This window comes from Ahaetulla prasina, chromosome 7, assembly GCF_028640845.1.
Source record: "Ahaetulla prasina isolate Xishuangbanna chromosome 7, ASM2864084v1, whole genome shotgun sequence".
In the NCBI taxonomy this organism is placed as follows: domain Eukaryota; kingdom Metazoa; phylum Chordata; class Lepidosauria; order Squamata; family Colubridae; genus Ahaetulla; species Ahaetulla prasina.
Window position 1 is genome coordinate 32003818 of NC_080545.1, and position 27196 is coordinate 32031013.

Consider the following 27196-nt stretch of genomic DNA (forward strand, 5'->3'; position numbering starts at 1 on the left):
CAGTGAAAATTGGATTCAGGGTTTTTAGTATTTTGACATGTTGCATTGTTATTAAAATTAATTTCGTGTATGTATTCATTCATTCCTATATTTGTACATTTTCATATGCTTTCTGCTATATAGATCATTTTACTAGCTTACAAGCAGTGTTAAAATGAGCTTCACAACTGTTCAGACCCAGACCCAGACCCAGACCCAGACCCAGACCCCCCCCCCCCCGATAAAAGATGTTTTCTGTTTCTCCTGTGTTTCCTTGACTATTAGGGAAGCATATGCAATATTTTGTTATTGACTCCTTGTATTTTAAATATATTCCTAATGTTGATATTCTTATTGTAAGAATATTCTTACAATATTCCTAATGTTGATATTCTTGTTGATATTCCTTTGGGATTGTGCCTTAAATTTTCTCTTTCCTTCTTTCCTTGAACCATAGCTTTGTCCATTCAACATAATTTTGCATATCAAGTTTTGCTTTATAAATACCAGTATTCTCTTCTGTGTTTTTTAAATAGATTATACAATGTCTTGAATACAAATATATTTAAAAGGATGCATTTAGACTTCAAAGGTCTATATTAGGAAGATGAAAGGCAAGGAAATATTTGTTGTAATCTATGCTGCAAGTATGAAAAATTGTAGGAAAAGAAGCATTCTTGTTAAAAGAAAATTTAAACCTGATTTTTACAAGATCATATTTTCTATTGTAATATTTAAATGGATTCTGGGTTCATAAACAAAGCATACATGTAAATCTTGTACATACTAATGTTAATCAAATATACTGCTGAGTTAGTAGTCCTGTCACATGTGAGCTACCTATATTGTTACTTTAATGTATTCTCTTACTACTTTGATAAAAGCCTTAAGATGTTGTGACAGGTGCTTTGATATTTTCTTCTGATGTTACTGTATTCCTTTCTTCTCTTCCTTCTTCTTCCAAATTTTCTATTTTGCATAAACATGAGCAGGCACGACAGTTTTAGTTAAGGGGGAAATCATCATGTTTTATCAGTTAAAAGGGAGTGGGCAAGAAAGGCATACTCTGTTTTAGCTAAAAATATAAGCTCAGTGAAAGATATCTGTAACTGTTTACATTTGATAAACAGCAAATGTCATCTTATATCATGCACATAATAAGGAAAGATCTATACACATTTAGTCCCAACAACTTTATTATTGAGAAAGTTTCAGAATGAAACATTTTAAAGTATATCATTTAAATTAGGGAACGCGTAGACAATAGAACCTTAAACAAGTGAAATTCTAGGAATTATATCTATCATTTTGTGAAAAAGAAGTTCACAAGGAAGAAAAATCACAAAAATATGAAAAATAATAATAATAGACATACCTTCTACATTTTAATGACCAAATTGGAAGTAATTATAATGGTATGGGAGAATATCAGCAAAGGGACAAGATATAAGATTTGAAATATCATCTATAATATCATTCTTACAAGTCACATCATTTCTGATATCATACGTATATGAATGGGAATGATGGAGGTCAAATTATTATAATAGTTGAATTTATGATTTTTCTAAGGAGGCAATAATGTACATATACTAGAGATGAGATGATTCTGTTTTTTGGGGAAGGATGGGGTCTGAATTTTTTTTACATTCAGTAGATTTACTTTTCTTTATATTATAGGCTTATTTTATGTGTTGATTAGATGTTCTGTTCTGATATATCTTGTGATTTAATACAAATATCTTCTTTCTATGTTTAATTTAAGAGAATTTAGTAGATTTCATTTATTCAGTTTTTCTCCTTAAGATTCAGATTTCTTATATGCATAAATGTAAAACACATTTTCATCTGTGATGGATGATTCAAGTTTTCAATGTATTTTAATAGTGCTTGCAGTATTTATATGTATAGATAACCTGGATAGATGGAACTAAAAGCTGGTCATTAACTGAAGGAGCTGATGACAATGGCAATTTACATATGCTTGGTTGTATAGAAAAGTCCAAAAAGCAAAAATGAATTTCTAATGCATTTCTACAATTTTACACGCATGCAACCCCCCTTCCCTCTGGTAATCCCATAAGCATTTTAACCAACAGGAGAGAATATTTGAGGTCAAGGTTGAACTTCTTTAGCATTCTCATTTTCTACTTATATTGATTATCAAGTCACTATAATATTATTTGGAAATCAATTTAGGTACTATGAACTGTGCAGAATTTCAGCTTTAATCTTTCTCTTCACCACAAATCAAGAGTTCCTATTATTTATTTCATTAAATCAAAGATCAGGAAAGATTTGCTAGGAAATTTTATTATGATTAAGTACAAATCAATGGTGGCTCAGGCACTTTCCATTTTTATTACCCTTCCTTTTTGTTCAGGGTTTATGAAGCTTTCCACAGGTATTAGGTGAAATGGTTTGGTGTGAGAGTTCATCTCAATCTATTCACTCTCTTGTCAAACATAAATGTCAAATCAGCAGTACTGAAATGGTTTTGGAAGGGGGAGAAAAAGAAAAGTCTAGTGTGATGAGGTCCTTCAGAAGTGAAAATGAAACTTCAATAGTTAATATGAAAGACAAGTTTGAGGATTTGAAAATATAGGTTAAATTTTTGCTAGCCTGGAGACTGACGTGGTAATGTTTAACTTGTGAGGATGTCAATTTTTTTATGTAGAAGAATCAGTTCTACAAGTTACAATTTGGAGAAGTGAGATTTTGTTATCTTTGAGGATGCATAGCTTTGTGCTATATTTCAAATGCCTATGATTGTAGGCACATTATGTTTCTTTTATTTATATGCGGTTCTTATCTTAGGATGGTATATAGGTTACCTCTTACCTGCTAGATTGTTCTAAGAATTGGTAATTTGAGCACGGAGGCATCTTCTACACCTAAAAGTGATATCTCCCTAGTCGAAGCCCAATACTTTACTGGGGAGACTTTTTATTTGTCACCTGGTCTATTGCAAGTATAAGCATGATCTAATTTGGCTTCTCACAAGAATGAAGGGCTTGATAGAAAGAATTGATAAAAGTGGCTAATAAGTGGGAGGTGTATATTGATTGAATGTATGAAGTATGATTGATATATATATATATACACACACACACACACATATACATATATATATATATTGTGAACCCAGAGTACTCTCTCTCTCTCTCTCTCTCTCTCTCTCTCTCTCTCTCTCTCTCTCTCTCTCTCTCTCTCTCTCTCTCTCTCTCTCTCTCTCTCTCTATATATATATATATATATATATATATATATATATATATATATATATATATATATATATATATATATATATATGTTTTCTGAGGTTTTCACGGGTGTTTGTATGTAGATCTTTGGTTGTTCGGGTTTTCTCCCGTGTAAAATTGGAAATGTCTTGGCAACGTTTCGACGAAGTCTCATTCGTCATCTTCAGGCTTCAGCTTCGTGCTTCTGGGAGCAATGTGTGATCGCAGCTGTTTCTTCCTTTTAACTGCTAGTGGGGGTTTGAACTGATTAGGTGGGAGCTTGGCTGTGTTCTGATTGGATGGAGGTTTTTTGTGCTCTGATTGGCTGGGGGTGTGTCCTGTTTGGGTGGGGGCTTGGTTGTGCTCAATTTAGTCTGTGTTGCAGGGGGATTTGAGCTGGTGAGCTGCATAGCTGTTGTTTGACTTTGTGGTGGTGCTACATCTTCATAGTGGGTGTCAGTCTGCTACACTCACGAGGTCCACACAGGATGTCACCACCGCACATCCACCCAGAAAGCAGACCCAAACCCACACTGATCATGAAGCACGACCAAGGACCAGAAGCCAGACCACAGCTGCAACATTAGCCATTTCAAACCCCTCCAATCCATACATGCAGCAGACTGACACCCACTATGAAGATGTAGCACCACCACAAAGCCAAACAACAGCTATGCAGCTCACCAGCTCAAATCCCCCTGCAACACAGACTAAATTGAGCACAACCAAGCCCCCACCCAAACAGGACACACCCCCAGCCAATCAGAGCACAAAAAAACCTCCATCCAATCAGAACACAGCCAAGCTCCCACCCAATCAGTTCAAACCCCCACTAGCAGTTAAAAGGAAGAAACAGCTGCGATCACACATTGCTCTCAGAAGCACGAAGCTGAAGCCTGAAGATGACGAATGAGACTTCGTCGAAACGTTGCCAAGACATTTCCAATTTTACACGGGAGAAAACCCGAACAACCAAAGACCTACATATACATACATATATATATATATATATATTGTTAAGGGTAATCTGGGTTCACAACTAAGATTGTGGACTATTGAGCAGAGTACCCTACGCATGAAAACGACTGAGACTGGTTGTATACAATAACAGTCACCTGCAGACAAACTGGGATTTGATATTCCTTTATTTTTAGGGAAACAGGCAAAGACATAATCCAAAAACAATTCCAGGTCATACACATGTAAAGTCAGTCAGTCAGTCAGTCTTCTTACCAATGTAGACTTGTAAAACAAACAAGGTCTTCTTTTAGTTTAGTTCAGTTCAATTCAATTCACAACAGTCAGTATATTGAGGAATCAGTAACAAGCCATGATCAAGCAACGATCATAAAGCTCAAATATACAGTTGCAGCATGTCATCAGGTTACAATGCTGTAGCGTCCTTTTAGATTCCCCAAACAAACTATAATTTAGTAGTCCTTTTATACATTGGCTACAGAGCTCAACCAATCAGGATGCTTGCATGATGTAGCACAGCCTTAAAGCAATATTATGCCTTTCTTACAAACATACATAGTTAGTTTATATATTGCCTGGCCAACTAGTTAGGCAAATAACAATTTCCTCACACACACACACACACACACACACCTAATCGTACAGTTGGGGAAAAGAACCCTGAAACTTGTACTATGAAATGCATTAAGATTTTTTGTATGTACTGTAAGTCTACTAAGTGCAGTTCAAATGTTATGTCCAGAGCAACTGATATATGGGAAATCTAGCAAAAAATAAAGATGAAACCTCTAATTTTAAAACAAAAATATGTCCTTTCATGATACTATGTATAAAACTAGTGATGACAATGCAGATTAATAGGGAGGACTCCAAAAACTTTGTCTAAAAATACCAGTTTGTGAATGAATATGAATTATAAAAAGGAAGGAAAAGAGAATGGCTACTCAATGAACCTAAGGAGTAGTTATTTGAAAAATAAGGAAAACAAAAATAGAAACAACTTATTTCTATTGCCCTTTTGGTGGTATTTGTGCATTAGAAGGAATAAACTGTGGTGGAAATTCAAATGCTTCTTTTCCCTTCTTGGTAGGTTGCTTGGAAAAAATCTTTGTTGTACATTTGGCTGCTAATTTTTCATTCATAATGATCTGTGATAATGAAGAATCTTTATCATAGTTATAAAACAGTGTTGTCATTTGCAGAGAGGGATGAAGTACATTCCCTCAGATCCACTTAGCCTTGAGGATATAATTGTAAATTTTAACACCAAACATTACTTTGCACGTGCTGTGTCACCTGAAAAGTAATGGAATCTATCATCAACCAATCCATTACCCTCCACCTAGAAACAAACAACCTACTCCCTAATAAACAATTTGGTTTCAGAAAAAAATTATCATGTAATTTACAACTTCTTCATTGCAAAAACATATGGACTACAAATCTTGATCAAGGCAAAGCAATAGATGCAATTTACATAGACTTCTGTAAAGCTTTTGACTCAGTAGTACATGATAAACTTCTCCTAAAACTAAAATCCTACGGCATCTCAGGACCCCTCCACAACTGGATAACAGCTTTCCTGTCAAACAAGTGGTCAAAATTGGCAGTGCTCTACCAAATCCTGTTCCTGTCAAAAGCGGCATTCCCCAAGGCAGCGTTCTTGGACCAACACTCTTCATATTATATCTCTGTGATCTCTGTGACCATATTATAAGTAATTGTGTTCTCTTTGCTGACGATGTCAAACTATTTAACACCACCAACAATACAGCTACCCTCCAAAAAGACCTTGACTTTGTGTCAGAATGGTCAAAAACTTGGCAACTCCAAATTTCAACCAGCAAATGCTCAGTCTTACACATTGGGAAAAAGAATCTAAACACTAAGTACAAGCTCGATGGACATTACCTTACAGATGACCCCCACCCTGTTAAAGACCTTGGAGTTTTCATATCAAATGATCTAAGTGCCAAAGCCCACTGCAACTACATCGCAAAAAAGGCTTTAAGAGTTGTAAACCTAATTTTGCGTAGCTTCTTCTCCAGAAACATTATGTTCTGTCTCCCCACCTCAGTCCGGGAGGCACGTGAAATGACTCATTTAGCCAGCAATTTAGTCCACGGCAGCTATCAGCTCTGGCAGCAAACCAGCGAGCGTCTGCCAAGGTTTTCTTTTATCTTTCTTGATGCCGGCGTGTAAACCAGGAAATCAGGAACAAACAGCACTCCAAGCCAAATGCTCAGTCAAATAGTTCAGCTGAAGTTTTCTCCAGTCAATTGATTTGTTCATCATGAAGTAGTATAGCAGCCCCTCCTGCTTTTATACCATATGGGGTGTGGCTCCGTGACTCAGCACTTTCTAGGCCTGCCCCACCCCGCTTCTGTTGTCTATGAAATCTGGGATCTAACCAGGACTGATTGTCCACAGCTGGGTCTGGGAGCATTGCCTGGGCAGGGGGAGATACAGGAGACAGAGGCCTCGTTACTGCCTCTGGCTCCTGGAGCTGAGCCAGAGAGGCTGGCCCTGCAGAGGGGAGCCCTGATGGCCCTTCCCCCTCACTCTCTGAATCACTCTCTGGCAGGGGGCTGCCAGAGGGGAGGGGGGCTGGAGCCACAACACACTACACTACTAACCAAACATTTGCTAGACCAATTCTTGAATACAGCTCGCCTGTCTGGAACCCATACCACATTTCTGACGTCAATAAAATTGAGCGTGTCCAGAAATATTTTACAAGAAGAGTTCTCCACTCCTCTGAATACAACAAAATACCTGATGCCACCAGACTTGAAATCCTGGGTTTAGACAATTTAGAACTCCGCCGCCTTCGACATGACCTGAGTTTAACTCATAGAATCATCCATTACAATGTTCTTCCTGTTGAAGACTACTTCAGCTTCAATTGCAACAATACATGAGCACACAATAGATTTAAGCTTAATGTTAACCGCTCCAATCTTGATTGCAGAAAATATGACTTCAGTAACAGAGTTGTTAATACTTGGAATACACTACCTGACACTGTGGTCTCTTCCCAAAATCTCCAAAGCTTTAACCCCCAAAGCTTTAACCAAAAACTGTCTGCTATTGACCTCACCCCATTTCTAAGACGTCTGTAAGAGCATAAGAGCACAAGAGCATAAGAGCACAAGCCTACCGTTCCTGTCCTATTGTTTCCTTTCATTATATCCAATTAATATAGTTATTACATACTTATGCTTATATATATGCTTATATATTGTATAGTTATTTCATGCTTATGCTTATATATACACTGTGTGAATAAATAAATAAATAAATAAATAAATAAATAAATAAATAAATAAATAAATATAAAATAAATAAACACAGGAAGTATTTATGCATTTGAGGACATGTGGGGCCATAGTTTATGCTTAGCCATCTTTTAGCTCTTCTTGTTTAGTCCTACTTTGAGGTAAAGAAGTCTGAATCTTCAAAAATGAGTGATTATGCCAAATAGCCTTTTTTATTTCATATAATTAACTTTATAATAAATTATTTTTCATAAATAATTTACTTTAAAAGTTTACTTTAATCAAAGTAAATATCATTTTAAACTTCTTTTTGTCAGAGAACTATATTGCACCAATAGAAGTGAATATTTGTAACTCAGGATCAAATTCCTTGCTCTCTGACCTTAATTGTTTTCATGCAGGTGTTTCATTAACAAACTAGGTAACATCATCTGTGCACTGGTAATGAAATATTTGCAAGAAAATAACCAAGCTTAGAGAACACCATGGATCCTACAACTATATTGCAACAAGTATAATACTCAGAAAAAACATAAATATAAAAGGGTAAATGTGCTATGTATATCACAGCCTAAATGTAGGTATACCGAATCTACACTTCAGTTTACATAAGTGATTGAACTGAACTTCAAGTTCCATAATGTTTGACCTTTAGCCTTGCTGGTAGAGAATTGTGTGAGCTGAAGTTTAATTTACCTGATTGTGATAATTCTATCCGTATTTAAATAATCTATCTTCGTGTTTGCCTATTTCTAGATATACCCTTAAACATATCTTTAAGCTTTTATTTCAGTAAGTAACATGAAATGTTTTTACCTTGAAAAGTGCCTTGTCACTTCTGTTTTATCCAAAATTCCATTTCATATTAAGGAAGTATACAAATATACCACTTCTCTCTTTCTAAAAAAACCTCTCTAAATTTACACAAAGTAATAAGCCATACATTATTCATTGTCAAATATTTAACACCTTGTTCCTTGCTCTCTTCTCATTAGCAAGCAGCTTTCATTCCAGTAACAGTGATCTCTGAGACTGGATTGCATAATAGGGGTGGTTATATAAATTGCTAAAATCCAATCAATCCAACCCTAACCAAGCTGCTAGGATCTTCTGCATACTGTTGCTTAACTAAAACGACCAAACCCCATTTATCAATTTCTTCTTTTTAAAACACAGCATCTTATTGTGTTGCTAAGTAATTTTGGGAAGTAATATTGTATGTATATCTTTAATGAATATGGCTTATTCATAAGGCTGATTGAATTCTGATATACTATATTTATTTTAAGGATTATGTGATTTTAATGTGTATTAAGATGTTAGTTTGTTTTCACAGTTGTTGTAATATAGGAATACAGCAATGTGTTCTAATATATGTACAAAAAGATTTTAAAAGATTAAATAAATACAATCATCATCATTTTAGCCATTGTCTATCCACTGCAGAATAAAGGCTTCTTTTGCATGTTTCCAAACAACATGGTCCTCAGCTTTCTTTTGCCAACTACGCTGGCAATACTTGCTGATGTATGTTGTGTTATTTGATTATTAAAACAAAATACATATTTCTATTTTGATAATATTGCATCAGCTAAGCTTGATTTTTTTCAACAAATTACTTTTTTCTTTTTAATGGTTATTTTAAAAATCAATACTAATTTTATGCTTTCTTATCCCGAGATTATAATCTTGAAGTCTTGAACGAAAGTTCTCATGCATTTATTATCCCCCTTCCAGCTGCTCCCAACTAACACAACCTAACCTACAAGTTTAAGGTAGGTTATACTCAAGTCAAAGAATGTATAGTAGCAATGATATTAAATTGGCCTAAATGAGAATGAAGTAAACAATTAAAGCTCTCTGTAATGTAGACTTCATTTTTAAGTAGTAATGCATAACATCACCCTTCTAGATTTCTTTTACTCTGCACAAGTGGTGTCAGAAGGAATTCACTGCTGATGTAATTATTGTGACTGATTGTCTCAATCCATTTAAATCAGATGAATAGACAATGATGACCAAAGTGCAACTTGTAGGTTCTTCTGACCTTCTCAATAGCTTTTGCTATAATATCTTTTCTATTTGGAAAGGAGAGAGCCTTGTGCTGAAGTGATACTATGCCTAATCAAATAGTTCGTGGGAGTATCTTGTATTACTCTACTACCAGTGCTAGGAAGCAGGAATGTCTGCAGGAGGAAGCTAATGGAGTCAAAATAGTATTTGAGACTGCCATATTGACTTTTTAAAATCTCCCCAGTATATATCCTGCAGTGATGAGCTACATCTATACCATTTGTATCTAGCATCAACATTAAATCTAACAGAGTTGCAAACCAGGAAGTCTTAGCTTGAAACTTACGTTTGCATTAAGTCATAAGTTGCCCACTTATATTATTTTTTGGCTCTATGCATCTGTCTGTGTGAATATTAGTTGGAGTGTATTTTTTTACAGATGAAAACGATCAATAGCTATTTTATAATTCTACTTTCCCATCTTTCAAGATATAGCATTGTTCACAGAGAACTTTATATTTCAAATTACAAAGGAATAACTTTATTAGAAAAGCCATTAAGGCCTAGGTTTTGCCCCATGTATTTGGAAACAGCTGAGTGGAATTCCCTTCTGGTTTAATTGGCATGTTCATTCTCCATTTTATATATTCTATTTTGGGTAGGTTTTTACATTTTATATGGTTATTTCTAGATTTATTTTTTGTTCTGTTTCTTTTCTTTTTGCTGTATGTTGTCCAGAGTCACATTGCTTTAAGTTAGGTTGTCCTATAAATAAATAAAAATTAAATATTAACAATTTCTGAAAAGATTCTTGGCCACTCATTGTGAACGGTAATACGTAAATGCCTGAAGATTAATCCAGTTGCCAACTGCTTTTTTCCCCCTTTTCACTTGAAGTTACAGAATTCAATATATTAAAGTATTATATAACTACTACTGCTATTACTAGTACTTCCACTATGAGAATGATGATGATGCAGATTTTCTGTAAATGCTCAACCTTAGCTGTACATCTATAGCTGCTATTAAGAGAGAATATTTGTAACTGAGGGTTGAAATGAGGGGTCTTTGGTGCTCTGTGAGCTTGGTTGCTTTCTTGCAGACATGCTGATAATGTTACTTACCATAGTTTGAGTAATGAAATATCTGCAAGAAAAAAACAGACTCAGAGAGCCTCTGGTGGCTCAGATTGCTAAGACAATCTGTTATTAACACAGCTGCTTGCAATTACTGCAGGTTCAAGTCCCACTAGGCCCAAGGTTGACTCAGCCTTCCATCCTTTATAAGGTAGGTAAAATGAGGACCCAGACTGTTGTGGGCAATAATTTGACTTTGTATATAATATACAAATGGATGAAGACTATTGCTTAACATAGTGTAAGCTGCCCTGAGTCTTCGGAGAAGGGCGGGATATAAATGCAAATAAAAAAAGAGAGAGAGAGAGCACCAAGTGTTACTATTACCTCAGTATATTAATGTTACCCTCAGGAGATTTGATATAATTGATCATGGAATCTTTCTGGATTAACTGCAATGACTGGAAGTAAAAGTGTTGTATTAGCTCTCCTTTCTATGTATCTGAATTCGCTTGGTTTTGATGGGAGAGGTGAGATTAAACCCAAAACTCCTGCTTTCCAAATAATCTAAATGGTTCCATGACATGAAACATTTTTATTGCTATAATAGTGTAGCAATAAAATGTACTATGTACTACCTATATAGACTTCTAGACAGATCTTTTTTAGATGCATTTCAGCTGGACTTTTAAGAATTAGTTAAAAATAAAATAGCAAAATACCTGGGAAAATTTAATAGAAACAGATTTTTTTTTGCCTTTATACATTTGCCCTGTGCATATATGAGCCTAATTCTAAAATAGAACTGTTCATTTAAAAAGCCATATCAAATTTTGAAATTGGACATCTGACAAATTCTCTTTTTCCTATCTCCTGGGAATTTTTTTAAAAAAAACACAATTTTGGGGTACAATTTTCTGGGGTAACAATTTTTTCCTTTTCCTTTTGAAACAAGTAGTTACTATACTAGAGCTTTTCCTTGAACGAGTGAGTACACCAACTGAATACAGCTTGTAAAACAAATTTTTATATATAATACTATAATACATCAATAGAATTGTACAAATATAAATAATATGATTTCTTTAAAACAAGTTGCAACACAATAGATTCATTCATTCCTTATGGTAGACATCATGCATATAAATAGTAGATTGAAAAATGTATTTCCCCTGCATAGACATTTTAAGTTGTTTTACCTTAAAGTGGTCTCTATTTTGGGTTGTTGGAAACTGAAATTATTGAAATTAGGCTTAGGTTTCTAATTCCTGGTATATGTAAACTCCAAATAGTAGCTACTGCTAGCATGAATTACATCACAAGGCTAAGATTTTAGTTAAAGAGCTATGTACAAGGGAGGAAAGGTTTGTGAATGAAATATTGTGGGATGTGTCTGTTAACCAGGTTATTTGCTTTACTGCATTAATGAAGCACAAATTTAAAACTGGTTATTAGTTCATATTGTAATTGAGATGAGTGCCACCCACTATAGTTGGGAATGCTAGCGGAGTAAAATCTCAAGGATTCCTTTTCTCCTTCCTTCCTATTAGTTCATATTGCTTTTCTGATTAAATCTTAGGTTTGCTCTGTATTAATTTTGTAAATGTAATTATTTGGGATATATAATGGAAGGGGTAAGTGAATACATGTTATGTCTAGAAAATACTGTAAAACTGGTTCATCAATATCTATTCAGCTCAGGATTTTGAACACAGGTTCCCTCCAACCAAGTTGAACATTGCATTATTTAACTATTTTGGCTTCAAATTGGCATGTCAGTCTTAAGAGTTATAACATTGCAAGGAATTCAGGGTCTAAAGATAGTTCCTCTTGAACTATAATACAAGAAGATTTAATAATGCCTAACAGCTATGATAAAGAAGTGTATACAGAAAGAGAGAAACCAGAACTATTTTTAGATTTTTGACACTAAAATAGACAGCTCAATAAGGCAGTTTGAGCAGCCCGTATTGTAGCGGGAACCATGAAAGAAGTTGTTACTTCAGTTTCTTTCATTTAACTCAAAGTTTGTTGAAGATTATGATGTCAAAAGGTTAATATAAATAACTATTTAATGTCACGTGAATGTTTTGTTTAAACATCAAAGCTTTTACACACAATAACCTTTATTCTGAACAGGACAGAATAAAATGTAGCTATTGATGAAGATGAATATAAAGAAGATTCTATTTTCAGGTTTAAGAGAGAAAAAAACTCAGCAATAATATTTGCAATCTGACCATATAAACCGATAAGTCTCCTTTGCTAACCCAGGGGACCACATGAATATGGCCATATAGTTTTCTTTGTATCAATGTAGAAGTAATCAGCCTGTTGGGATTTTATTTTTTATTTTTATTTTCCAGGCTTGTTTCCAGCCCCGGGCTTTTTTAATATTGTGTAATTCAAGAATGAACTGTAATTGCCACTGCTTAGCCTTTTTCTTAATCAGTGGAGATTTTGCCAACTGCTGTGAAGGCAGTTGTTAACTACTTCCATGTGGAAAGTTTGAAAACTCAAGGGAACCATGTAGAGCAGCGGATAGCAGAAGATAGAAGATCTTAGTATTTGCTATATGTTTCCTAAAAGTGGACAATCTTTTCACTTGCCTTTAAAAATCAGAAACAAAGAAGCAAAGCCCTAAGTGCCTTCCCCTCTGCTTTCACAATGCCAAAAGCATCAGAACAGCTCTTGCATCTTGATGAAATGAAAGAAGGTTTGTTTTATTATTAATCACCAAGGGATTGGACCAAAGGTGCTTTTTCAAGAGGCAACTGGACTTTCTGATTTTTCTTGACGTTTCACTTTTCATCCAAGATGCTGAAGAAGCTTCTTAGATGAGAAACGAAACATCAAGAAAAATCAGAAAGTCCAGTTGCCTCTTGAAAAAGAACCTTTGGGACAACAGATGACCTGGATGACTGAGAATCTCCAAAGACAAGGGACTGGACCTTTCCTAACAATGTATGTTCAAATTCCAAGATGACCAAAGAAATCAAGTGTTTCAGTTGTGCCTCAACAAAAAGGTGAAACCAATTATTCATGTATGAAGATTCTCATGATGCAGATGCTTTTCATTTTCAAGCCGGGATAGCTCAGGCAATAGAGAAGCCTGTTATTAAAAAACACAGAGCCTGCAATTACTGCAGGTTCGAGCCCGGCCCGAGGTTGACTCAGCCTTCCACCCTTTATAAGGTAGGTAAAATGAGGACCCAGATTGTTGGGGGGGCAATAAGTTGACTTTGTAAAAAAATAAATAAATATACAAATAGAATGAGACTATTGCCTTATACATTGTAAGCCGCCCTGAGTCTTCGGAGAAGGGCGGGGTATAAATGTAAATATAAAAATAAATATAAGTTAAACTCTGATATGATGTTCTCTGAAGGTAATATTTACAAAAATATTGGAGGAATCAAATGTAGTTTAAGGAGGTCATTTAATCCGTGTAACATTCTATATGGTTAGGTACTGTATGCTTACTAATTATTGTTAGTACGAGGGGCAGGTTTCAGAACCCGTCACTACTGGTTCGCTCGTGGGTGCACTTGCATTTGCTCTCACGCGCGACACTTCTGCACATGCACAGAAGCGTCTCCCACCACCGCTACCAGTTCACCCAATCCGGGGTGAACCGGTAGCAACCCACCACTGGTTAGTACTGGTGAGTCAATTGCCCTTCAGATAGATCACTTAAGTTTCTTTGATGTAAATGTAATACTATGCAGAGGAAAATGAATTTAGGAAGGCTGAACAGAATGATATAGTTGGATACTCTTGAAACATAATGATTAATGTTAAATTGAAAATAAAGGATGTTGCAAACACCCTTTTTAATATTTAGTCAGGATTGTATTTCACAATACAAATAAGTTACAGTTATATTAATGAATAATAATCTGTACAGATGCATAGATCTATTTCCAAGTAAACATGCATATAAATTCTAACATCTAGATATAATCCAGAAGATTATTTCAGACCAGACTGAATAATAACCACTGAAAAATAATTGCCTTTCAGATGCTGAATATTACATGTTTTCTCTTGGGAAATATTTTTAACTCAAAAATTGAATGCACATATAAAAATTAGTTTAAAACAGCCATGGTTTGTTTATGTGGCTACATAAACTATACAATGAACATTGCAATTGTAATTGTGAATCAGTTACAGCTTCACTGGCTGCATGATCCAGTCAAATTGAAGTGCTGAAGCACCACTAAAATAAAGTTGAAATATTTTTGGCTGAATTTTCTGACTTATGCACAGTTACTTTTTATTCTGTAAATGCAAATATTTTTTGTAGATGATTGAGAACTGAGTTGGCTATCTTTAACTCCACTTTAATGCTTCTGAATTAATTTTTTGCAATTTTATATAAATAACTAAATAAAATGGGATGGAACTTGAAAAAAAGTAAAAGCAAGATGAAATAACCATAGGATAGCTGGGGAAGCAATGGGTATCTAAAGCATTAGTATAAGAATGCGAGTTTGTGATCCTCTTAAATTTGCTTGAAAAATCATTACATTAACTAAAACTAAGATTAAAACTGCATACTGCATTTAAAGTTAGAAGTAAATTAAAATATAATATACAAAAGCTTCAGTATTATTTAAAACTTAAGAAACATTGGAAGAAAATTAGAAGAAATTTCTCATTAGTCATACTAGAGTATTTCTAGAAAGCCAGAGGCTGAATGTAACAGTACATATTTGTATAGCCTATATCCTTGAAGTAGATAAATAGTAGGAATGTGGAAAGGCTCTAAACTGGGTGTTATTTGAAGTTGTGGCTGTCAATCTGCACAATCAAAGGATGGTCTGTAAATTAGCCATTTAGAACATGAGCACTAACTTTATAATGCCTCTTTGGTTGCACAAAATTTTGTCAGTCCCAAAGCAAAGCACTGAGAACACTGTATTGGTCAAGTCAGACTTTCATCATCTAATATACTTTCCTGGATAATCTGTGGTAAACCTGAAAATGCCTCATTTGACAGATTGGTCTTGCTATGAGGTGAGCTAATCTTAAAAAAGATGCTTAATGATTAATTACTTTGTTAATGTAATGCCCATTTTTTAGAATTTTTGCTATTGGGATATAACTGTGTAGATAGATTTCATTTCAGACAAGGTTTTAAAACAGGGTTGCATGCTAATTATATATGAACTAATGCCTAGATATCTTTTCTAAATATTTATTCCCACCAATAGTGGAATGAAAAGTGACTAAAAATTGGAAAATTTATAGAGTAAGGAAAAATTGTTTGAAATACCAGCATTTTTTATTGGCTTGTGAATGTAGCATAGATAATTCTGATGCAAGCAATAGCAATAACAATCTACTTGTATTAACATTCAAAGGATATAGATTTCAAGTGGAAATATAACTTCTCACCCTGCTACCAAATTTCTATATCAGAAATTTCTATATCAGGCTTACAAAGGAAAAGTAACATTTCAGTTTTTTTCCTTTTCTTTTCAGGTTCAAGCCCACCTGGAAAATCCAATGAGGTATCACATTCAGCAAATTCCACAGAATCAAGTGAAACCATTCTTGACACTGGATACCAAGTTATCTAACCAATCTCTATCACTGCTTCATTCCCAATCTGTATCTTCTTCAGGATCTACACCTATAATAAAGAGTGGTCATGTGCCACCTACTAGTAATATCAGCATTCCTGATAGTCCAGTAACGAAGATACTAACTCTTGGAGGAGAACATGAAAATGGGGTATGATTTATAGTTGTGAGATTAGTTCAGAGAAGGCTATCATACTAAATGGAGTTGACAAAGAAAACAAATCTCCAGTTTGTTCAGCTCTTGCTGTTTAAATAAGATCGGGTTAAGGAAGGATGACTTCAGTCATTAGTTTTATTGATTGCACATAATCAAGCTTGTATATTAAAAAACTATAACTACAACTGTGTATGCAACTTCCTTTGGATATCAACAAGCAATGCATCATCATTAATAAGTCTTTGATTATCATATAACTGCTTAATGATGTGTTTTGTATATGATGTGCTAAAAAATAATTTTAGTTTTTTCAAGGTATCTAACCATAGCTGAACAACCTATATGAAAGGGAAAAAATATTAGGGTTGATGTTTGTTATTGGAGATTGAAAAGTAAGGTAGGGGGAAAAAACCTCAACATCCCTTATTTGATCTGTTTTCCCATATTTTTATTTGAGACTTCCTTTCCATTTTTAAAAAATAGTAATTCTTTCATGTAAATATACTGTAAGTATTTCTTGTTTCAGCAAATAAGGATTGTAGAACTATTGTATTCTATACTTTATAAGCATATTATTTAATAATATAACAGCTCCTATTCTGCAAATGTAGACCACAGGGCTGTCCACATCTTTAAAGAGACTAGTTTGGGCAGAGACTGAAATGAATCACTTCTTGGAAATGGTTGTATAAAGCCGTGGGTTTTATATTTCACTTCTAGGAGTAAAATAATAATATATATTCTTCCTCATTTTCAAGCTCCATGCCTTTTACTATGGAACAATTTTTTGACCAATTTGAAGCTATTTCAATTATTGGGATTCTCATGCTTTAGCTTCATGGCTGATACTGATATTACAGAGATAGAAACTTGTTTTCAAATGCTTTAAGTTCATTCAGATATTTTTAAAATGTTTAGAACCATTATTTCTGCCATCTAGTCTACCTACTCTTATTTACAATTTCTCTTATCACTGTAAATTAGACACATAAATGATTCTAGCTACTAAGAGGTCAATAAATAGTTAATAAGATGTTATTATCATAAGCAACGATATAGTTTTGGCTATGTGATGTGTAGCCCACTGAGACAGAAGGAAATACATTTTGGATTAGTCATGTGGATGATTCTAGTTGATTAGAGATAATAAGGAAATAGGATAAAATCAGTAAATAACTGAAATCAATTTGATTGGCTGAAGACAAATCATCTTTCAGAGAGGGAGCAGACTTGGGCTTCATTGTCTATTTCCTGAAATGGGTATTCTGATTCCCCCCACCTTCCCACCCCCAAATCAACAAGTAACCATTTGGTTAAGTGATAGATTTTTCTTTTTCTCTGTTCTTTCTTCAAAGAACTCAGAAAGTCTTACATATTGTTTCCAGGTGATCTTTAACCCACATAGTATATAGGAACCATTCCAGTTAATTGTAGAAGAATCATGACATTGTGCTCTTTCAGACCATTCTGAGGAGATAGATTTGCCAAATATTAGTTTTTAATTTGGTTTTGCTCTTAAGTTATTATTTTTGAGACTGCAGTCCTCTACTTCATTCAGTGTATGTATCATTGATCTTCCTTTGGTATGAACTTGTGTAGGATTGTACTGTAAGTTTCTCTATTAACTATTCGTTTTCACTCATTAGCAATTCTTGTTATATTAGATGGAAGAAGTTATTGATGATATAATCAACATGGAATCAAATTTTAATGATGAAGGGATAAGTCGTATTGAAACACCACTGCTCATGCCAAGAGTGGTAAGTAATTGGCATACTTTTTCATAAAAACAATTGAGAATTGTAGTTTGAAATTTTAATCAGGTAAAATGTGTTGCTTGCACTCTTTTGTCAAACTATCCTTTGCAATTATAAATTGTTAATGTGTGCCATAGAAAGCTGTATTGTTCAAAGTTGTAAACCTATATTATAATCGGTGAGGTTGTGGATTCATCTTTTTGTTAGAATGCCTTTAATATTTTTATTTTCTTCACCAGTTTGTAGTCACTTTTTTCAGAAAAAGTTCATGCAGAACAAAATGCATGATTCAGATTCCTTAGCATTTGTTTTATTTTTTTCGCAAAGGTAGCATTTATTAAGACAATTTTCTATGAAGATATAAATTATTGCTATGCTCTTCAGTATTGATTGATTTTAATTATTTAAGTATTCTGTAGGTATGAAAAAATACGAACAAGAATTGTATATAGTATATATTTACCTACTTAACTGTTGTTGAAACTTACTGTTGTCAAATATAACAATATTGAAGTACAATTTCCTATATACAAATTGCAATTAAGTATGTTATTAAAAATTCCAATTCTCTCTATCCAACTTTTCAACATTTGTGAACAATTATTAAAAATCAAAATTGTCTCTTCTTGTCTCACCAGAAATTGAAGTCTAACTGTTTTAAACTCCTACACTCAAATATGCATTTAGCTCTTTATGGCACCTGAAGTAATGTTGATATGAACAATTTCTAGCCAGTAATTACCATGAGTATTAAAGTTTAGTACATATTTGAAGGGAAAGGAGCTGACTAAATATTAACACCTCTATCACTAATCTTAGCTGACTGGAAAAGGCTGCACAAGACATCAAGGCAAATGACTTTGTCAAGCACATTTTACATTAGATCAAGCATAAATTCCAAGGAGGAATCAAAGGTCATTTGTTATATCAGCTTCAGCAACTGTCAGTATGTCATGAGTACAAGCTTGACAAAAAACAAAAATTAACAAGAAAAACAAAATCAAATTATGTAAAGTTTCCATACTGAGTTTTTTAAAATAACCATTTATTTAGTTAAGTGTAATGAATGCCATATAGTATGATTCAATAGGGCTGAGTAATGACAATTGAAGAGTTGGCTTTGGTATACCATTAAGTGTGTCCCTTTGATGAAAAGGTTTAAGGTAAATTTCCCAAGAGGGGAAATTGGATATGAGATGGGTGGCAAATAAATTTCCTAAATAAATAAATATGAAAAATATAAATTTATCATTTATATAAGCCATAGCCCCCAAATGTGCTGCAATTAAGTATTTCTAGCAAAGAACAAGAAAAGTTGTACAGACCTTTTAGTGTTGTTCCCATTGATTTTAGTGAATTGGCAAATGTTCTGAACTTTCAGGTTGATGTGATACGTAATTGCTAAATGCACTAATACTGAGAAAGAAACAGTGCATCCATATGCTGTGCATAGATGATCAGTATCAGCAATAGAAAGCAAAGCTTTCCCCTCAGTACAAATTCTGCTGAAATATAGCTGGGTAGAATGTGGAAAGACATTGTATATTGAGTGTATGCCATCTACAGCACACATGGAATCCACTTTGACATGAATATTGTGTATTATTTCCTTCTCTCTTACCAAAGCTTGCTGTCTTATTTGGTATACCACTCATGTGCACAGTGTGACATATGCAGATGAGCATTTCAGGATATGCCCCCTAATCTGTAACATGCAAAATGGCTTCATTTTTCTTTTATTTAAATAGGACGTGGTTTCTAGTAGAACTATCTTTTGATACCATCTTTCCGGTTAAGTAAGATATATTTGTGTAATTTTATGGTGAGGATATGATTTCATAGAGCTGTTATATCTCAATGTGGTCTGTTTCCTCACGCTGACATCTAGTGTATTCCTAGATTTATATGTAAAATAATATTTGTTCAAAAGTAACTAGGCTTTTGAAACAATTCAGTTGCCATGGTGTTTTGTTCTGCCTAATTTGTACACAAAATATTTATACAATATTTTTGTTTGAGATAAAACTTGTCATAAATTGGAATTTAGTTGGTAAATACTTGCTTACTATGTAAAGAACAAATTACTAAGTCACCTCATTTCTTTTAAATTAATACAGTTTATTTCAGTACAGAATGCTTGCCTGCCCAACCTGACATTCACTGTGCCTCCCCTTTGCCCCCATGCAAATATTTTTGGAGTGATCTTTGCCTATGTTTCTTCATCATGGCAGCTTAGCATTTTATAGACATTCAACTTTTTACTTTGCATTTATTGCTGATAAAAACACGATACCTTTCTTGTTGCTTATTTCTACACGCATTATTAAAATATGTATCTCAGTATCATAGGATTTGGCAGGACATTCTTAGAAATCATGGTAATTGTTGGCAGTATCTATTTTTCCTTATTAACATTTAATACATTTAATTTAGTATTGTACCCAAAATATATCCTTATATTTTACAAATTGGGTAAGTTATAAAGTTTCTAAGTGCTGGGTGCAATAAAAGGGAGTAAGGTTCAATCAAAATACATATGATATTTTGCAGGTAGAATATGTCTTGGAGATGCATTTTATAGCCCCATTTTAGTATAATGTGAAAGTGGGGTCTGCAAATCACCTACCACATGAACAAATGTATATCTGGCATCCAAACAATCATTGTACAAATTGTATAGCTATCACAATCACATAGATCACTTACAGAAAAACCCACTATTAATGTGTAGAATTTCTGTTGAAAAGGATTGATATCAGTCCAACTAGGTAGACTAAACCAGGAAATCAACTCCATAAAAAGACTAAAACTATACTTTGTTCAGTGGTGGGTTGCTACTAGTTCGCTGCAGATCAGGTAAACTGGTAGTGGCAGTGGCAGGAGGCTCTGCCCACCTGCCTGGACACTTCTGTGCATGTGAGTGCATGCCCATGAGCGAATCAGTAGCAACTTGGGGTTTTAAAACCCACCCCTAACTTTGTTGGGATTGGCTTTAACAACAGATTCTTGCAAGCCTGATTGTACTCTACCTCCTTTTATTTTATACCTTTGTTGTTTGCTATATACTGTATTTGTCCTTTGGACAGCCCATACACTTTCCTTCTGTGAAAGCATTACAACTTTAATATATATTTAAAAAAGAATGGACAGAGAAGAGGAAACATTTGAACATTAAATCTTTTGGGCATTAATGACACACTGCTAATTTATTATCATGCCATTTTAGAAGGATTTTGCTTTGCTTTGCTACTCTGAAATTATCATGTCCTTTAAAAGTTTAATCTGTGAACAATTATTTGAAATGTGAGTTTTAATGTGGATTGAATGCTTCATTTTTTTAAGAATGAGAGAAGTCCCACATTGGCAAGAGGCAGTCTTCTCATATTCATTGCAGTAAATATTTAGATCCTTGTAGTATAGTGGTTAAGAATGTTAGTGGGAATGCCTGTGAGGTGAGGTCAAAAAAGCCAAGATGACAGCCACAACAGTCTTTGGGTTAATCACTCACAGGTTTCTTTATATTCTGCTATGTTCTCAATAAATAACCACAAGCTGCTAGTTGAGAAGATACCTTAAAATCTGGTTTAAGGAAAGATCTTGTTTTACACTATGAGAAAGTCAGTCCTGTCCAAAGATAGATATATTCTACTGTAAATGAGCTAAAAATTCATCTGATCAGAAATCTAGCACTGAAATGGATATTGTGGTATTGTATGTTCTATAATGCGGTGGCTCAGTGGCTACCATGCTGAGCTTGTCAATCAGAAGGTTGGCAGTTCAGCAATTCGAACCCCTAGCACCGCATAACGGAGTGAGCTCTCATTACTTGTCCCAGCTTCTGCCAACCTAGCAGTTCAAAAGCACATAAAAAATGCAAGTAGAAAAATAGGGACCACTTTGGTAGGAAGGTAACAGTGCTCCGTGCACCTTCAGCATTTAGTCATGCTGGCCACATGACCATGGAGATGTCTTCGGACAGTGCTGGCTCTTTGGCTTAGAAACGGAGATGAGCACCAGCCCTAGAAGCAGCAACAACTAGCACACATGTGCGGGGGAACCTTTACCTTTACCTATGTTCTAATCTGAGTCATATTTGAAGAAAAGGACCACAGCATAATTACATATCAGCTGTTGACCTATTCCTTGAAAGGTTTTCTAGTTAATACTGCTGCTATGTTTTCATTATCTAGCTTGAACACTATTCTCCTTGGATGTTCTGCTTTTCCAATATTGTCTGCCTCATCCATCTGCTTACTATATAATCAAACTCAGCATTTTTGCTTGCCTAGTACAAAGACAAGTGTTACCTTGAAGATAAAAGGTCTTGTAGATGGGCAGTTAAATCACAGAGAATTGAAAATAAACAATTAAAGTTACTTCAAGGTCATTTCTATACTTCGCAGCTAATAAGACAGTCTCTCAGCCTGTTTATGAAAAGGCTTAATATAGGGTAGGACAAAAAGAATACACAAAGCTGTGCTGTTTCCTCTCCCGTTTAGAAGGGGAAATATATTTTGATAGTTTTGTTTCATCATGTAGGTTTAGAGGCATTTAGAGGCATTAGAGGCAGTGTATTAAAAGGTCCAAAGTCAATGCATATTCAATCATTCATCTGCAAAGACATGAACATGTTGGTTAGTTAAATTGAATAAACCTAAAGATAAAATGATAAAAAAATGAAACAAACATTGAACAAATTTTGAACAAAAACATTGAACAACAAACATTGAACAAAAACATTTTAATTAAAATGAACCACAAAATGCATTTTGCTATCAATAAAAATTTCTATTAATAAAAATACTACTACATTCTTCAACTTAAAGAATTAAATTCATTGATGACTGCATTTTAAATCAGTGTGTCTGAGGTTTAAACTGAAGACCTATTTTTTAATTTTCTCCTTGGAAATTAGCAGAAAATCAAGTATTTTGTCACCACCTATGCCCCATACTTTCTAAGTAATTATAGGCTAAAAATGGGTTCTGAGGGCTGCTCTATTGAGACAAATTGTAACCAATAACTAGTTAAATTAAAAGCAGTTAAATTAACAGTGAACAAATTAAACAAGTAAATAGGTTTAAATTTTGAATTAACTGAATGTACAGATAAACTTTCTATAAGCTTCTATGATGCTTGCATGCTTTTGGCTGCCATAATAATGGGAGGGGGGAGGTAATTTAGGGATTTGGGAGTGGTGGAGATGTCTCGTGAAAGGAGGAAAACTCTCACTGCCTTCATGGCAGCTGCAGAGAATGCTGATAGCACTCAATGTCAGCCGTTCTGGATAGCAGATAGATGGGACCATCTGAAGAAGCACCTCACATGACACCTTGGGGAAATGTGGATTGGACATTCAGCTTGGGTCCTTGGGGGGAGGTATTTGGGGATGCTTTCAATATGTAATTTCTGTGCTATTGCCTCAGATTTTGCTTTTTTTTTTTTATGGACTGCATTCAGTCCATACTCAGTAAAAATACCTTTTTCTAGAAACATGGAGTTGAGGATTTTCTTTCTTGAGTTTTGAATGGAGGCACACCTGACATTAAGCAAAGTCTGATTTAACAGCCATCCCAGAGAAAACTCTACCGTGGGGGCTGAGCAAAGACAATGACCAAGAGGACATGAGAACTGCTGGATCCACCTCTCCTCAGTCCAGGCACAGCAGGGAAGCCTCAGAGTGGATGTCTGAATTACAGCTTGAAGAAAAGCCAGTCAGAGCCAAGTGGTCGCTGGGCGTAGGCAGGATCGAACCTCCAGGAAATCCCCCATGGGGTGATAGTTACCAGATGCTGGCATGGAGACGCAACCTGGCAGGAAGTGGACAAAGAAGACCTCCTGCTGACCCAAGCCCTGCAGCTTCTGAAATAAGCTTTTGAAAGTTGTAAAGCCCATGAAAGGTATGCATTGCTGGCATGTGGAGAGACTGAACAGCCGGGGGGGGGAAGCAGAGACTTCTGCAGGCACAGAAGAGATTCCTAGAGCTCGACAGAGAGGGCACAGGCTGCTGGAGCTCAAGTAGTGGCTGCAGCCCAGGCCCCCCGGAGGGGAGAAAGAGCTCAGGAGGTGTCGAACTCCAAAGGTTCCTCCACTTGCAGTAAAATATGGAGGAGATCCCAAGACTTTGGGATTCTTCCTAACCCAAGTGGAATCACATGGAGGATTACGGAGACGATTTTTCATTGGAGGCTGCCTGCGTGAGGAGCATCACCATGTCCCCGAAGAAGATGGCTGCTGATTGGTTGATAGGCCTCCATAAAGAGAATTCTCCCCTGCTGAGGAATTACAACCAGTTTATGGTGGCCCTCCGAGTATGCTTTGAGGACCCCCTGGCTGACCGGGAGGCTAGAATCAGAATGAAGTTTATAAATCAGGGGCAGAGATACACTCAGGAGTTTTGTGAACTGGTGTGCCACATAAAAGGGTCATCCCAGGAGGCCCTGATGGAATCTTATAAAGATGGCCTTAACAGGGACATCTACAAGAAGGCGTCAGATGTACCCCCACCCCATTGGCCTACATACTGCAGCATAAAAATCCTTCCTGGTGTGAAACTCCCTAAGTCAAAGATCTACTCCATGACCCCTCATGAGCTGGAGGAGCTGCGGAACTTGATAAAAACTTAAAACAGGGCTTCATCCAACTAGCTAGGCCATGGGTGGCTGCCCCGGTCCTGTTTTGGGAGAAAAAAGATGGCTCTCTTTGCTTATGTGTTGACTACAAGAACCTGAATGCCATTTGCGTAAAAAATGTTTACTCACTGCCCCTTATGAAAGACATGTTAGCGCACCTGGCTAAAGGGAAGATTTTCACTAAACTGGACTTGAGAGAGGCTTACTACAGAGTTTGAATTAAGGAAGGGGATGAATGGGAAACTGCCTTCAATTGTCCCTTGGGTTGCTTCCAGTTTAGGGTGCTCCCTTTTGGACTACAGGGGCCCCCAGCAGTGTTCATGCAATTGATTACTGTGGTATTACACGAACATCTTTATAAAGGTGTCCTGGTCTATCTAGATGACATTCTTATTTACACAGAGACCATGGATGAATATGTGAAACTAGTGTGGTCAGTCCTGAAAAAGCTCAGAGCAGCTGAACTGTATGCTAAATTGTCAAAGTGTGAATTCCATCAGAGTAAGGTTGACTATTTAGGCTATCACATATCAAATGAGGGGATAGAAAGTCCGGGCGGTCCTGGAGTGGGAGCCTCCAGGTACCTGCAAGCAGCTACCAAGTTTCTTGGGGTTTTCTAACTTTTATCATCAGTTTATTACCTTGTTTGCACAAATTGCATTACCCATTACCAACCTCCTGAAAACAAAGGGAGAGGCCAAGCCAAAACCTAGCCAGCCGCTCGAGTAGATCATGGAATGCCAGGTTGCTTTTGAGAAACTGAAGCGACTTTTTGCCATTGAGCCTGTTCTAAGAAACCACTTTCATTGTCCAGGCTGACGCCAGTGATGTAGCCATCGGGGTAGTGCTACTTCAAGCCAATGCTGATGGAACTATACAACCCTGTGCGTAAACCTCCTGTAAATTGCCTGAGACTGAATGGAGATGGGCAATTTGGGAGAAGGAGTCTTTTGCTGTCTGTTGGGCCTTGTGTCAGGCCTGGAAACCATATTAGACTTTAGGGTTCCAGACGCTGCCACATTTTTCCCCTGAGGGGAGGAAGGGGGGCTGAGGGGTATGGTAACATTCTTCAAGCGGTCAAGGTCGGATGGTGTTCACATCTGCAGGAAGAGTGGCAAGAAGATATTCGAATGAACTGGGAGAACGTGGGACCATGTGACCATCAAAGGGGTCAGGGGGGTGGGACTCTTGGGGTTTGTATAACTGGGAAAAGAATCCGGAAATTCAGTTTTGGAATTTCACTCATCGTGTGCCAGTTTCCTCATGCTAGTAAAGAACTCTGGAAAACAATGGCTTCTGAGTTTTTTTTAATGCAGAAGGGGTTTTTCTGGAACCTTGACATTATTCCAAAACTCCTAACTTTCTTTTGCTAACGGTACCCTCTCCTCCACTCAGAGGGGGCCCGTTAGGAGGGTGCTGGGCCCCAGTCTCCGCAACCTCCACAGCAGTGCAAAGACCCAGCGAAGATGGAAGAGCAGCAAGCTGAAATCACCTACTTCCCATCGGAAGATATGACTCAAAAACCTGAAGTGGTAGAGCCTGCTTGTCAGCTTGGAGCACGGCCCAAAGACTCTGATTCATGGGTAAGCTGTCGTTCGGGAGAAAACATTTCCCCGGGGCGGAATGGAGAGCCCCCTCCCTCTTCTCAACCTCACTGGAGGACAGTAAAACCCGGAGAATCGGGAGAGTCACTGGATTGGGACCTGAGAAACCCCCTGAAATTCCAGTCCCTATTAGACCTCCCTGAAACTTTTGAGCGTTTGGAAGTGAGGCCTCATATAAGCTCAGCTCACCCACCTCGAGAGCCTTTAGCTCAGCCTAAATTCACCTTCCCTCCCACCAGAGAGGGAGAAATTACTGAAGCTCAAAGCCGTTCCGATGAACGCAGGAGGACCTCCCTTCCCTCCTTCAGATGGCAGGGAGTTCAGGCAGCACCAGGGGCTTGGGGGGAATCGCCACTCCCCCCTCCAATTGACTTTTCCCGCCAAAAGAGGCCTACGCTGCCTCCAGCTGCTTCTATTCCTCCTGGTTGGGCATTTTATCCTGGACAAGGGTGGATCCAATACCAATGGCAACCAGCCAGTTCAGCACCTTTCTTTCCTGGGGGCCTCAGGCCGATTTTTGCTTCGTCAACTGAAGCATTTCAAGGACTTCCTTCTCAGCAGCCAGCCACAACAGCAACGGCCGTCCCCCAAATCCCTCTTCAACCGCAAGCAGGTCAACTAAACCCACCTGCACCCCCTCCCCCTGCCCCTCCCCCTTTCAAACCAACCTTTGATGGGAATCCACACCACCTGGCTTACTTTCTCAGCAGAATTGAGGCTTACGTTGAACAATATAGACATCAATACCCATCAGAAAGAAGCCTAATCAACGCCATCTCGGATGGTATGAACGTGGGGCTAGCCTCAGAATGGATAGCTCAACTACACAATGAACGTGCACCAGAACTAAATGATGTTCACGGATTTATGGCATTGCTTCGCAACCGGT

General features: G+C 36.4%; 1 protein-coding gene across 7 annotated transcripts in view; it reads left to right on the forward strand.

Annotated features, from left to right (window-relative positions):
• TFEC (transcription factor EC) overlaps nucleotides 1–27196 on the forward strand; it is a 182814-nt gene that overhangs the window by 123533 nt on the left and 32085 nt on the right. For 5 of the 7 annotated variants that reach the window (XM_058191161.1, XM_058191159.1, XM_058191154.1 and 2 more), the window contains 2 exons: nucleotides 16057–16308; nucleotides 17979–18074. In XM_058191161.1, coding sequence (XP_058047144.1) covers nucleotides 16081–16308; nucleotides 17979–18074 — 324 coding nt within the window. In that variant the 5' untranslated portion in view covers nucleotides 16057–16080. Of the gene's footprint in view, nucleotides 1–15262; nucleotides 15589–16056; nucleotides 16309–17978; nucleotides 18075–27196 lie in introns of those variants that run through there. The other 2 variants (XM_058191155.1, XM_058191160.1) reach the window with 2 other exon arrangements.